Source organism: Clupea harengus, chromosome 11 (genome assembly GCF_900700415.2).
Source record: "Clupea harengus chromosome 11, Ch_v2.0.2, whole genome shotgun sequence".
NCBI classification, from domain to species: Eukaryota; Metazoa; Chordata; class Actinopteri; order Clupeiformes; family Clupeidae; genus Clupea; species Clupea harengus.
Window position 1 is genome coordinate 23,245,585 of NC_045162.1, and position 14,777 is coordinate 23,260,361.

A 14,777-nucleotide genomic window follows, 5' to 3' on the forward strand; every position below is an offset into this window, starting at 1 on the left:
TTTGCAGGTTCAAGTCATAGGCCAGCAGAAGTGGCGTTTGCGTAATTCATTGCGCAGACCTGGAAACTCAAACGACCCAACACTACTGGTTCATACGTAAGTAGTGTTCGTGAATTGAACCATAGGATAACATAGTGCAGCTGCTATCGCTGTTCAGTTAGTGGGTCATGGGGGAGGTAAATAAAGAAAGATTAAAGAGAGCTAACTTATAAAGACAAGCAAGAAAGCTCATCGCTAGGCCAGCCGTGGGGTTTGAGACGTTTCAGCTTCATCTTTCCGGGCCAATTGTTTGTATGCCTGTGATTTTGTGTTTTGGCTGTATGCACGCTATTATTCGTCAAGACGAGTGATTTTCAAGGGAGGAAAGGAACGGTCTATCGTATCGCCAGTAAGGTGGTGAGTTGACAAGTCAAGCTACATTTTTGCTTATCAACAAGCTAGCTAACGAGTTGTATCAGATTTTGCTTATAATTAGCATGCTCGAATTCGTTGGTTCAGATTGATTCAGCCGTCATGGCTTCTTAACAGGCTAATGTGTTAGCTAGCAGCATTGTCAGTCGCCTGACACAGTAACTTGATCATCGGCATGTTCTCTGCATTCATCAGCCAAGGTAGCTCTCTGTCTAGTGTAGGTATAATGCAATTTGTATCCACAAAGGCTCTTTGAAGCCTTACGTTAGCTAGCTAGCTATATATCTATCTATCAATCAGCTAGCTATCCTACCTACTTAGCTTGTAAACTAAGCTTTCTGCTAAATGGACAATGCAGATTACATTTACATTTATCACAGGTATAGCTAGCTTGCTAGGTAAGGTTTGCTTGCTGTTCAAGCGGTTCCGTTAGTGAGAATGACCTGTGGGTCGTAACATTAGATCATTGTTGTGTGTGTGTGAGCGTGTTCTCGGGCGAAACATTGAACTCAGGTAGATTCAATGTTGACAGGTAAACGCAGCCATCAATCCGCAGTTTTGTGTTTGATAATATTTGTAGTGCTTGCAAAGCGAAGCACTATATATATTGTTCTTCCTAGGCTTTGTCTTATTCTTCCAACCGACTTCTGCGAATAATTCAGCTTAAACTGCCTAACGTGGAAACTTCAAACTTAATTTCCTAGGTCTTTTAAATTACACCTTAATAATGTTATTTTCATTGTTCTGACATTTTTTTAGTAATATATATATTGTTGTATGTATATATTTAAGGTAAACGAGTTAAAATGTCCCATTCAACTGGATGGTGTACTCGTCGTGACTTCAACATAACAGTCAAATGTCACTGCTGCAACTGTCAATCTCTCTGACTATCTGTCTATCTCTTCATTTCTTTCTTTCTATCTATCTTAATATCTTCATCAACTTCCTTCAATTCTTTCTGTCTAAACTATGTGTCTCCCCCCCTCTCTATCTATCTATCTATCTATCTATCTATATATCTATCTAAAGAAATACAAATACATATATATATATATATATATATATATATATATATATATGTATATGTCTTTGTATTTCTTTGTCTCTCTGTCTTTATCACCTTCCCCATCTCAACTGCCCTCACACAGCTCTGATTTTCTCTACTTCCCTCTCTCTCTCTGTGTGCGCATGCATTAAATATATTTTCAACTTTCTAATCTTTTACTTGATCATTGTTGTTAATTTGATTTTTATTTATTCTTTTACTTTGAAAGCACTGTTTTTTCGTTCAGGAAATGCAACTCTAGTTCTTTATATTTCCCATTGCAATTGAAAAGAAATGCGTAAGTTGTTTCTGTGGTGTAGAGATTGTAAGCGCATCCATGCCGTGATGCACTTGACACTACCTCATGGAGTTTGTTATTGTCATGCTATAATCCTCTTTATTCAGCTAATCTCTAACATGGTTATGTCAGTGGAAAATCCATTTACCTGTTAATGATCTGTTTCTCACGGATTGGAATTTTCAAATACAAATGGATGTGGTTGAATGTGTGTAAATAGTAGTTCAGGTATATACAACAGCTAATTAACAGTCTATTTTCATTCTTTCACACAAATTGCAAAATGTCAACACATCTATGCAAATAACAAAATTAAGAAATACAACAAGTTATTAATTGTCGGCCTAGTTTTACCCTCAAATGGGACACCATTATTCATTGTCTTGTTAACAAGTTCTGTAAATCTGTACAGCACAATTTTCAGTCATAATCTGTTATTTATACAATTTGGAATAAAGACATTCCAGAAAAGGCAGGTATATGATGATGTTGCCAGAGAGAGTATTAGGTGTGATGTGGATAAAAACGTGTTGCCAAACAGACAGGAGCAACAGTGTGTCTAGTCAGGTGGAATTCACCCACATTACAAAGCAGTGTGTTTACCTCCAGTGGATTTTGGAATATATGTACATTACATTTTACATTTAGTCATTTAGCAGACTCTTTTGTCGAAAGTGACGTCCAAGGGAGAGAACAGTCAAGCTACGAGCAATAGAGGACCTACTGTAACAATAAATACTATTTTACATAAGAATTAGAAAAAAAGTGCAGGAATGTAACTGCTGTAAGTGCAAGTTAAGTACTGTAAGTATGTAAGGGTTTTACGTTTATATATAGCCTTATATTTTTGGGACATGCTGTTGTACTGTTTTAAGAATGTTACAAATGGTCAGGAATTCTGCCAAAGCTGTAGAGGTCAACTGCGAATGCTTGACTTGTGGGTTTCATTCATCATTATCATCAGTGTAGTTACAGTGTAAAACGGAGAGACAGAATGCCACAAACAAGTCCACAAGTAAGAATTTTATGTTTTTTATGTGTTCCAAGGTCTGACTGAGACAGAACCGGGTTGTCATGGCGATGCGGGAGCTGGTGGAAGCGGAGTGTGGGGGAGCCAATCCCCTCATGAAGCTGACTGGTCACATGACTCAAGAAGGAGGGGCTTGGAGGCATCGGGCAACACCCAATGTAAGTTAGAGCAACCCATTCTATTCCATCACCATATGCAGATATTTGTCTGGTCATGTTGTAAGCATTCAGGCCTTTCATACATGCTCATGAATGGTATGATATGCTTTTGTTGTATATTTGACTAATGTCAGATCCTGTGTGTTCATTTAAACCCCTAGATTCCTCCTACACCTATTGAGATAGCAAGTGAGGAAGAGGTCAGTATCAGTCCTAATTGGCATGGGATAATAGCTGCCATGATCATACAGCGAATACATAGATCCTAACAATCTCCCCTCTCCGTGTTTAGTTGGTCAATGAGTTCCTGCAGGGCCCCTCACGGCCTCCTCATAGTTTTGACATGGGGCAGCTCCTGGAGGAGATGCAGCAGATTGACCAGCAGAGCTACAGACAAGCTCCACAGCGAGGTGAGCGCACACTCAGAGAAGGAGAGGGTGTTTGGGGCTCTGTCCTGCAGTGCAAGGCATACTGTCACACTCAGCATACACACAGTGGTACTTTAAAAGACCTTCTTCATGAGCTGTTCTGTCTCTGTCTGAAGCCCCTGGGGTGGCTGCGCTGGCACTGTCCGGTGACTGGGCTTCAGAGTTCCTGCCTGGCGCTGATGCCGCCGCCGCCGCCGCCTCCGCACCAGGGCAGGTGGGCCTGGGCGAGGGAGCAGATGCTGATTGGACAAAGGAATTCATCAGTGAAGTGTCAGGTGAAAAAAAATAAAAAAAATTCTACCTATTCCATGGTGGTTTACACCATCCTTGTTTGAGTTTAGCTAGCTAGTCATTAATCTTGTAAGTATTACATGTCCTTTATATCCCATATTTTATGATTTTCTTATTTTAAGGTGGTTTTTTTTTTAGTTCCCTCTGATGAACCTCTTTCTGTGTGCTGACTTCAGTGTTTCTAACCACTCTGTTTTTCTTTCCACCCTCCTCTCTGTCAGATCCTGGTCGCTGGGCAGAGGAGTATCTGGAACAATCAGAGGAGAAACTGTGGCTGGGAGACCTTGGAGAGAAAGAGAGAGATAAAGAATGGTGAGAGAACATGTCCAAGAGACAGATAAGAGTGAAACACTGTGTATGTGGGTATGTGTGCGTGCGTGTATGTGTGTATGTGTGCGTGCGTGTATGTGTGTATGTGTGTATGTGTGCGTGCGTGTGTGAATCTTCAAGCTAGTTATAGTAGTTCAAGAGGTTAACTGGCATTTGTAAGGAAATCAAGATATTTATAAGATGGCGTGTAGTTCTAGATCCAGAATGAAAAACATTGTGGGTCTGAAGAATTTTTCGTGTGTGTTAGTGTATGAGGTGACTGAGAAAGATGAAAAGCATTGGTCGGATGAAAAAAGAGAAATGGTTTTCATGTAAAAAGCTGTGTGGCGGAAAATCTTGAGATTTGAGAACTGCCTTCAACAGGCATTTTAACCTCACTCCAAGGTCTGTTATATAATTTTACAGTGAGGTACAGGCCCGGTGTTCGCTGTGAACACATCCTCTGGATAATCATTACTTTTTCCGCCAATCAGGACACAAGAATACCAGCCAGGAGATGAGCTCAAACAAACAGCCAATGAGCTTCTTGCCAAAGTGGAAGACCCTAAGTTGCAGAATACAGAGGTAGGTATATTCTGTCTCAGATTCACACAAATACTTTGGTGTTCCTGTGATAATGGTGTAGTTGTATTTGTGTTATGGTGTGTACCAAATCTTCTTTCAATGTATCACACCTTTGTACATTTGTTCCCTCATTATATCTCTTTAGCCAGTCACTTCATCCATTAGGAACCATTTAGCATTTCAGTAGTGGATGTTTGGCTTGTGTGTTTGTTTTGTTGAACATTAACGATGTAACTGTCTTGGAGTTCATAGATATTTTCATATACATGTGTCTCTGTGACACACTGTTGAGTGGTCCAGTAGCTGTAGTGTAATCGGCAGTGTGTTGTTGTTGTTGTTGTTGTTGTTGTTGTTGTCGTCTGTGTGTTGTGTGTGTAGTTCCTGCGGTTCATTAGGCAGATTGGCGAGGGCAGTGTGACTGTGGAAGACAGTACAGGCAAGCAGGACACAGATAAAGCTCAGGCCAAGGAGGCACAGCGCTGGGCCTCCAGCCTAAACCAGGTAGGAGCCCTCCTTCCTCTTCACACGGAGGAACAGTGAAGGGTTCAGGCGCAACCGCAGTCCATGGACATACCATGGCTGAAGCATGTATGCTTGCCGGAACTGACTATGGTGTACAGCAAGTCCTTTCCAACTGTTGCATCCATACTATGACTGGCCTTGAGCCTTAAGCCTTGAGATTTGTTCATTTAACATGCTCAGATTTCGCCCTTGGGAAACAAGGATTATTGTGGTCTACATCTCCATAGTTACATTTATTTTCCCTTGTAACTGTGACTTATCCTTTTCCTCCCAACTTAACCTGTCATGACCTTTAACCCCCACCCTCCTTTACCCTTCAATTAACATCCATTCATACATAAATAACCCCACAAACCTCCTCCAAAAAATACCCTCTCGCACTCTAAAAACACACAAATCTTGCCCCACGACCGTGTCAGCTCCTGGAGGAAGTGCCACTAACTGTGCCAGTGGAGACGAAAGAGGGAAAGGTGGAGAAAGACAAAACAAAAAATAAAGAGGCACGGCGGTGGGCTAAAGTCGTCAGGCAGGTAGGACCCCGGGAGCCTGACCACCTGGGGAACGTGGTCCTCCAGCCGCTTAGCACAGCTGCTTTTTATCAATCAGCCCTTCCTCCTAAGCCGTTTGCCTTGCCGTTTTAGTTGCATTGTGCTTAACGTTCTGTGTTCAGAGATGATTTCATCTGCTCAATTAAAAGCATTTCATTGTTTGTCAAAAGATGTACATACAAAATTAGAAGAAGAAAAAAATCCCAGCTACGTAGTGGTTACAGGCAGCGCGCATGTATGCCAGCATTCCTCCTTATCTGGATGTAGGTGAAACTAGTCCCAGTGGTGCCTGAAGCGTTGCGTAAACTGCCTTTTCCTGACCACTCGAGTAGAAAACTGCAGATTGCCAAGGTGAATGTAGTCTGTCTCTCATCCCTCCTAGTTCCTCTGTCTCATTCATCCTTACCTCTTGCTCTCTCCCTGGTTTTATCTGCTTCATCCTGCCAGCTTGTGGGGCTCACACTCCAAACCTCAGACATTCTCACTGACATTTGGCTATTGCGTACCTTCTGCAGGTGTCGGTGGATTCTGCTGAATCGTGGGTAGATGAGTTTGCCACGGGGGGACCAGATTTCCAGCAGGCAAAAGCTGCAGTGGAGGTGAGAGCGTAATGAGTCAGCCTGTGGGGGTGCTAGAAAAACAACTTGGAGCTTTACTTTTAGTTTACTTCAGTTTTTGACGCTTTCCTGCAGCAGTATGCTCTGGACAAGCTATTTAATTGCACAAAAGGTATTCCATGAGCGCTGATATTCATTGTAACAGCATGGTATCATTGTATTCCTTGTCACTTAACTGTAATTTTTTTCCTTACTAACCTCCAAGTGGTTTATGTGTTGTTAGAATATTTTAAACCTTTTTTAACCTTTTTTATGACTAAAAATGATTACCAACCTAACATGTGTCCCTGACTTCAGTGAATAAGCCTCATATGAAGTATCATTTTTCATGAGCCTTTTAGTAATGTTTATTACTGAGGGGCTATGTGTAAAAGATTTGATTGATTATGTGTGATTGTGCCTTCTTTCCTGTAATGACCTATGTAGACTTGATAAATGTGTTACGATCCATTATTCATTAAAGCTGCCTCTCACTGGGCAGAGAGACTTTTAAGGGAACCCGGTTTTGCATAATTAGAAGAGGTTAGTGTCATCCTACAAAATCCCAGGTCATGGTCTATGTAATTTATGTTAGTGTCATGACTTACACTGATTACTTTTTCTAATCCTCATTAGTTCAACCTTACACAAGGAAGGTGTCCTTGTATCTGTAACTGAGCAGGTGTCGTGTGCAGAAGCCTCTGATGTATATTTTATGGTTTGTTCTCTGTGGTGGTCCTCTTGTCTCTTTGTGAGCCATTTTGACTGTGAGGATCTCTTTTTGCCCAGAGCGATGTGGACTTCTGGGAGAAGCTGCAGCAGGAGTGGGAGGAGATGGCCAAGAGGGATGCAGAGAGCCACCCCTGGCTGTCTGACTTTGACCAGATGCTCAGCTCCTCCTACGACAAGGTACCTGCCTGCACACTGCCTCCTGCCTGGGCTGCCTGTTGTTACCTGCACTGCGTTGATTTCAGCATCCTTCCCACTGCTTCAACCGTTCATTCTTTCTCTCTGCTTCCCCTTTTCTCTCTCAAATGTGTGTTCTCCTCCTCCTCCTCACAGGGCTATCAGTTTGATGAGGAGAACCCGTATCTGTCCCATGATGATCCTCTGGCAGAGGGGGTGAAGAGGATGGAGGCAGGAGACATTCCGGGGGCGGTGCTGCTCTTTGAGTGTGCAGTTCAGCGGGAACCAGAAAACCAGCTGGTCAGACTCACTTCCATTATGTAAACATCCACACATACAAACATGGATAATATGGTGAAATGCTACTACATAGTCGTGTTGTTCAGCTTGTAAGCCATACAAATCAACAGGGTTTAATTGCCCATCCATTGAAAGCAACCCATTATGTACATACTGTAGGCATGTGTGGAGTGATTGGGAATGTTCCGGATCAGGAATGTTCTAGTTTAACTGTACTGAAATATTGATTTCTTTGTCCCGAAGGCTTGGCAATATCTGGGAACCTGTCAAGCAGAAAATGAACAGGAGTTTGCAGCTATAAGTGCCCTCCGCAGGTAAATACATAAAACTGCAGGTGTAAAGATGACTTGTGTTTGTGAACAGCGTAAGGGCTGGTTTTCTCTTGTTACAGTGGGTCAAACAATCATTTGAGCTGTTTTATGTTTTATGCTGTTTTATGTCTTACTGTTAAATAAAATACTCTCACTTTTAAAGATAAATTGTTCAGATAGTTGTACCTTTAGGTGTTCTTTGAGCCTCCCCTAAACCCACTCTCATCGTCTTCTCTACTCTTCCTTTCTGCCTTTATCTCTCCCAGATGTATAGATCTGAAGAAGGAGAATCTGACTGCGCTGATGGCTTTGGCTGTCAGCTTCACCAACGAATCACTGCACAGGCAGGCCTGTGAGACACTGCGAGATTGGTTAAGACACAACCCCAAGTACCGCCACATCCTGGAGCACAGCGAACGGGAGAAAGAGAGGGATGGTGCCAGAGAGAGGGAAAAGGAGAGGGAGCGATTTGGATCCCTTTTGCCTGAGTCAGTAGTTCCTCACTGAATTTTTGTGTTCTGCGTGCGATGAGTGTTTGCAGCTGTGCAGACTCCTGTATACTGAGTCCGTGTACACTTCTGACTGTAAAGAAAGCAGACTACTCATCTGTGTAATAGCTAAAAACTGATAGCTTTTTACATTATAAATTATATACATCAAAAACCTAATGTAGTTACAACTCTCTGTAAACAGACTCTAATCTATCTCTACTATGCCTGTGTATTGGCAAGAATCTGGCGATAAGAGGCACATCATGATACAGGGTTTATTATTCAGTATATTGCGATACTGAAAAGAAAGGCGATATTGCTATTTTTTTATGTATTTTAAGGAAAACTGTCATAGTATAAGGAACACACCATCATATGCATAAAGTTAACTTTTTTTTATGCAATCAGAATACCACTATCCAGCGGTCGAGTGTTTAAACACAACACAAAGTGAACCACTGTCACCACAAATCCTCACATATTAACTGTTAATTAAAAATCGATACAGTGTTTTTGAGAATCGTTACTGTATCACAAAACATAAAATCACGATGGTCAACGTCCCCGCACCCTCTGTTGGTTCTTCCTTTCTCAGGGGTCTGTTCACAGAGGTGCAGTCCCTGTTCCTGAGTGCGGCATCCTCTGACCCCAACCTTGTGGACCCCCAGCTGCAGTGTGGTCTGGGTGTTCTCTTTAACCTGAGCGGAGAGTATGACAAAGCCGTCGACTGCTTCACTGCTGCTCTGTCGGTCACCCCACAGGTATGTGAGCATGCAAGCCTTTGTTAGACATTCAAGATGGTTTGAGTGAGGTTGATTTCTATAGTGCACATGACCACAGTAGTCCATATAAACATTTTTATAGTCTTTTAGAACAGAAGATATAATGTACTTCAGTGTCCTTCTTCAAACACCTTACTCTCACATTTCCCCCCTAAGGATTACTTGCTGTGGAACAAACTAGGTGCCACCCTGGCCAACGGGAGCCGCTCGGAAGAGGCTGTTGCCGCCTACAGGAGAGCCTTGGAACTGCAGCCTGGATTTGTGCGCAGTCGCTACAACCTGGGCATCAGCTGTGTCAATTTGGGAGCTCACAGGTCTGGCGGGAGAGCTGCACGCCATCTGAGCCACATAAACACAATGCACATTCGGGTCAACACAGAGTAATGTTGTTTGTGCAGTCAGTTTGTCACTGGCACTGAAAATCACTCAATTATGAGTACAAATAATTACATAAAGGGTATAGAACAAAGTCTAAGACAAAATAAGGGTACATTTGTTTAAGATCAAAGTAAATAAGGTAGCATATGCCTGGAGTTGCATAATACAGCATACACACCTAATGTTTTAATAGCTGTCCATATTTTATGGCCCATATAAGGACATATTTTAGCGTCCCTGAAAACAAGGGCCAAGGGCAAAGCACAGAACACAATGAGGAGAAATTCACTCTGTGAAGTCTTCGCAAACGTTAAGAAATCATTAACTGCCTAATGCATTTGACAGAAAGCACTCTTTAATTTAAACTGTCTTCTAGCCTGCTCCTACTACCCTGTTGAAAGACTCTGTGCATAAATTTAATTTGAAGTGGTATACCCCACTGACCCTTTCTGAGCTCTTAATCTCTCCTCTCCGTTCTGTGATTCCCACAGAGAGGCGGTGGAGCACTTTCTGGAAGCTTTATCCCTCCAGCAGCAGGCTTCTGTGGAGGGGCCTGTGGGCAGGGCCGGGGCTGCGGCAACCATGATGTCCGACAACGTCTGGTCCACTCTGCGCATGGCCCTGAGCATGATGGGAGAGAGCTCACTGTACGCTGCGGCAGACCGCCGTGACCTGGACACGCTACTCGCACACTTCTGCCAACGGGAGGGGGAGCCTGGAACGGAATGAAGAAGAGAAAGGGAGGGAGGAGGAGGGGGGAGCAGGGTGGTTGAGTGTGAATGTGGGGAGAGGTGTTTTGGAAAGGTGGAAAGGAGAGGACAGTAAGGGGAAACAGGAGGAAGGGAGTGATGATAAAGTGGATGGAAGGCCACATTGGCTCAACAAACTGTGAAGAGTTCACTCAACTGCATCTAAGGAACATCAGACCGAGGGCTGCTTTTGAATTAGGCCTAAGGGTACAATGGGAAGCATAGAACCCATGGTACATTAATGGACAGTGGCTGAAGCTGACTGTTACTTATACCTGCTCAACCAAGCCAATCCCTCCCTGACACTACACAACCTAGGAGGATGAGGAAACACACAGTCTGTAGAGCACACAGTAAAACACAGCTGAAACAAAAACAGAAAAGAAACATGAGAAGGGGAAAGGGAACTGGTACTAGAAACTACATGTGTCAGAAGTATGCTTTCTCTCTGGTCTTCAGATATTGCTCATGTTGTAAAATAATTTGCCTAATTGTAAATGCTAATGGCCAATATCATGTATTGTACTATAATTATTGTATTATTACTGTTTTCAGTATAGTCCGCCCAAAATAGCTATGTAATCCAAGCAATAAAGCTTTGACATTAAAACAATGAATGACTAATTACCCCAGTGAGTAACATCCATTGCAATTATTTTCAAATATGAAGTACGTTCAGCTGATGAACAAACATTGTGAAATGATGCATACATATGTGAAACACAAGTTATTGCCTACATGCCACTGTAAAAAAAAGCATTTTTTACGCGCGTATGATTGGGCCGTATTTCAAATACTCGTACCACGCCCTTTTTTTAAATGCATGCCACTGTAAAAAAGCATTTTTTTTACGCACGTATGATTGGGCCGTATTTCAAATACTCGTACCACGCCCTCTTTAAATGGATGAACAAATGTAGCCAATCCAAGCTGTGAAGGCGGGAACTTCAAATCGCTCACCGATTGGATTGTTTGAAAACAGCCGAAAACATGCTGTAGGCAACTCCATTTAAATGCCCTGGTTTGAATCTCGGTGAACACAGTTAACGTTGCAACCACCAGTCTAGCTATTAGTTACTGCTAATGCTTTTTGAAATTGCTGTAGTTATACGTCAGGAAGTCGAGAGTAGTGGACTTTACCTTTAGAAGGATACAACTGCACGACTAATAGAACGCTGTATCAAACGCTAAGACCCCGGGTGAAAGTAAACACTAACGTTAGTGGAATCTAAACAGTTATTTTCAGGTAAGTTGGAAATTAACGTTAGCTAGCTGGCTAGCAAACAACACTAACGTTGTTCCGCTAACCTGGTCGATAATATAGAAACTTTCTCGTTAGCAAGCCAGTGGTTAAAACTGGTTGGCGTTATTTGCAAGTGAGTTCTTCTGGCATCGCTGAATTTTAACTAGTGTCATCGTTAGCATTTAACAATCATTCAATGTAGTTGTTAGCATTTTGTTGTTTAACGTTAGCAATCCCAGGGCGCCTTACTTTATTGGCTAGCCTAATGTTTTCAGTATTTAACACTGTTTTGTATCTATTCTATAGTATTCGCCAGAAACGTTTCCATTGCTAAATATTAGCGATAAGTAGTTACATTTCATTTGCTAGTCACACTATGGTGTGGCAGGTAACGTTAACTGTTGCGTTAGTTAATTTGAAAACTAACGTCATAAATTGGTCAACTCAGTTCTCGTCTGCTACATAAAGTAGACAGCCAGCCAACTTTAACGTTAAGTCAGTTTAGAAGTTGTAATGCATGTGTCGATCACGTGCGCAAAACTGAAATGGAGCCTGTGTCTCTTGTGTATGAAAACCAGTACTTATAAAATGTAAAGTTACATTTTTATATTTTACATATATTTATCTAACGTTAGGTGAAGCGGCGACATGGGTTCCAGCGAGAGCAAGATTGCGACAGTATCAACCCCCAAACCAGATCCCAATTTACGCATTAAAAATCTGCGTGTGGCGCAGCTCGTCGACCCCCGCTCCCCATCCACAGACATTGACCGAACGCCAATCCAGGTGAGCGCAAATCACCAGTCTATATTTGCTTGATTCAACTTCTGTCAGATGGATATAAAATAAAACTGGTAAGCTAATAAAAATAACATGTTAGCTTGCATCCAAACAAACCTTACTGTTTTTAAACTCTACTATATTCAAGTTCAGTTCGCTTCCTTGTACTAATACAACGTGATTATGATGAGCTACCTCTGCATACAGCAGTTATGGAACTGGTGTATAAGCATGTGATTCACTTGGACATGACATAATTGTAATGCCTAATATATTCAACCTAGATGGCTGGTGCAGTTTCTAAAACTCGTGTGGAGGAACTTGCAGGATCTTCAATACCCTGTGACCCGCGCTCACCCACACATGGTATTTCCCGTACCCCACTGAAGGATAGCGTGAGCGGTAGGATGTTTGTAGAATATCCTATTTGAAAATGTGTGAAGTTTTATTTAGATTTAGCGGTTTCATTAAATGACTATGTACGGATTTGTTGCTTAACTGGTGTTTTTTGTGTTAGCTCATTAATTAGAGATGAAGTTAAATGCTTATTTGTTTATCGTTTCTCTCCTCCCACAGGGACAGTGAGTTCCTTTGCAAGGCGCCTGGGTATGCTCTTTTTAAATGAATCTAGCGTGGATGAAGCTGCCCCCCTTCCGCAGGTCACCTTTACCAAACACTCTGACCTCCCTGTGGAGGAGCTTGGCTTCACCGAACCCCTCCTCACCCCCTATACTACACAGGACTCTGACAACGGTGAATGCATCACCATCCCTAGCATCCTAACACCATCACAGGGCTACGGCTCTATGGTTAGCAGCCCATTTGTGTTGATTGGTGAGGTGGAGGTGCAGGCTGACCTCTCCCTAGAGGAGGCGGAAGACGCCCTGCTGGCTGCCTCTTCCCCTCCTCTGAAGAGGGAGCTCAGTCTGAGCTTGCTGACCTGCCATGATGGCGTACACCCATCCCAAGTCTGTGAGAATGAAGACGGCCCCCTTGCCCCACCTCCTACCGAGGTCACACCCAGTGAGCAGGGGCACGAGGACCATTTGTACGCCCTCCCAATTGTCTCTGTTGAGCCTGTCCCGCCTGTCTCCCTGCTCCCGGTGGTAGACTCTGCTCCAGAGCCAGAGGTGTTTGAAGCTCCCGTGGAGGAGCCTGAGGTGGCCATCACTGAGCAGCCTGAGGTAGCTGTCACTGAGGAGATTGAGGTAGCTGTCACTGAGGTAGCGGTCACTGAGGAGCCTGAGGTAGCTGTCACTGAAGTAGCTGTCACTGAACAGCCTGAGGTGGCCATCACTGAGCAGCCTGAGGTAGCTGTCACTGAAGAGCCTGAGGTAGCTGTCACTGAGGTAGCTGTCACTGAAGAGCCTGAGCCCCTTCCTCAGCGGCCCAGCACCCCCAAAACTAGCTGTGCCCCCACACTGCCTACTGCCACACTCCAACCAGAGGCCCCGACCACTCCAGCCCACACTGGCATCAGGTGTCCCTCCTTTGACACAAAGAGCCCCAGTCAGGTGGTTTTTAAGCCACAGTGGCTGGGATTGGGCTTTGGAGCAACAGGGGTTAAGCCCAGAGGCCTGCAGGGGCGTGGCAAAGGAGGCTCATCACCGCTCGCCTCCCGAAAGCCAGCCGAGAGCGAGAATAAGGGCTTGAGTGTGAAGCCGAAGCAGAGAGGTGTGTAGACTTTCCCCAACTCGACTTGGTCTCTTGCAGCAATAACCGTGTCACTGTTTATTTCATCTGCATGCCTTGATTTGCTTGGGCACTACAATAATAATTGTCTTTTGGCTAACAGGTAAGGCCCTCGCCAGCGACGGGCGCTCTCCTCTGCAGGTTCTCAGAGAGACCAACTCCCCTCGGGAGAACTCCTCACAGGTACACAGCCATAAACACACACATACCTGTGGTAACACTAATACCCACCACGCATATAGATGGCTCGTAAAAAGAGCAATTTTTCTCCAATATCTTTCATTGATGGATGCACTTGTTTTCTTCCCCTCAATGGCTCTTGATTTCCTCTCCTAGATGAAGTTGAAGATCTCCACCCCAGACAGACAGAGACTTGGGCAGTTGGACAGAAGAACTCTAATTCAGTCTCTGAACAAAGAGAATCAGAGATAGGCTGGACTGTACAGATATGCTCAACACGTTGTAAATACTTCATACATTTTTAATGTACAGACAATATTCCTGTGTTTTGTTTTTCTGTCTTTTCCCTTGGACTAAAATAACTTTTAGATTGTCTGATGTACAATTTGTATTTAAATAAAATTGAAATTATTAAGCTGTTTTTCTTCATTTAATAATAAAAAAAAAAGTAAACAAGATGGTTGTCTAAAGCAGTCAACTGAGTTTATTAGAAAGTTAAGAAAGGTACTGGATGGCAAGTGCTTTGTGAATGAATCAAGAGTTTTAAAAAAGGCCATTAAAAGTCCAGGCAAGTGTGAACATGGTATGGGCTCACGCAAACTGTCTTAAGCCAAGTAAATAATGTGGCTTTCAGTTACAGTGTCATTGTGTCTTCAAAATGAGGTGATCAATCAGAATCAAATCGGTGTGCTACCATGCTCGTCAGAATTCCGTTATAGCTGTTGCTTGTCTTACATTTTT

At 43.1% G+C, this 14,777-nt stretch overlaps 2 protein-coding genes across 10 annotated transcripts; both read left to right on the forward strand.

Annotated features, from left to right (window-relative positions):
• pex5 (peroxisomal biogenesis factor 5) lies at positions 1-10,768 on the forward strand. Of its 6 annotated transcripts, none has more exons than XM_031576337.2 (17): positions 1-96; positions 2,805-2,945; positions 3,107-3,145; positions 3,238-3,355; positions 3,490-3,648; positions 3,886-3,976; positions 4,468-4,558; positions 4,937-5,059; positions 5,500-5,610; positions 6,144-6,227; positions 7,014-7,133; positions 7,287-7,430; positions 7,674-7,744; positions 8,008-8,229; positions 8,828-8,993; positions 9,171-9,328; positions 9,884-10,768. In XM_031576337.2, exons 2-17 carry the CDS (start codon positions 2,832-2,834, stop codon positions 10,119-10,121), a joined length of 2,049 nt encoding a protein of 682 aa, XP_031432197.1. In that variant the 5' UTR covers positions 1-96; positions 2,805-2,831; the 3' UTR covers positions 10,122-10,768. The 6 variants fall into 6 exon arrangements, with proteins under 6 accessions (XP_031432197.1, XP_031432200.1, XP_012676762.2 ...); XM_031576336.1 differs by lacking the exon at positions 1-96 and adding an exon at positions 111-396; XM_031576338.2 differs by lacking the exon at positions 1-96 and adding an exon at positions 461-611.
• Positions 10,769-11,152: 384 nt separating this feature from the next.
• cdca3 (cell division cycle associated 3) lies at positions 11,153-14,494 on the forward strand. 4 transcript variants are annotated; one of them, XM_031576341.1, is made up of 8 exons: positions 11,153-11,387; positions 12,020-12,170; positions 12,449-12,566; positions 12,741-13,324; positions 13,373-13,387; positions 13,499-13,838; positions 13,960-14,039; positions 14,193-14,494. In XM_031576341.1, exons 2-8 carry the CDS (start codon positions 12,033-12,035, stop codon positions 14,286-14,288), a joined length of 1,371 nt encoding a protein of 456 aa, XP_031432201.1. In that variant the 5' UTR covers positions 11,153-11,387; positions 12,020-12,032; the 3' UTR covers positions 14,289-14,494. The 4 variants fall into 4 exon arrangements, with proteins under 4 accessions (XP_031432201.1, XP_031432204.1, XP_031432202.1 ...); XM_031576344.1 differs by having other exon boundaries at positions 12,449-12,530; XM_031576342.1 differs by having other exon boundaries at positions 11,153-11,327; positions 12,019-12,170.
• The last annotated feature ends 283 nt before the right edge of the window (positions 14,495-14,777 follow it).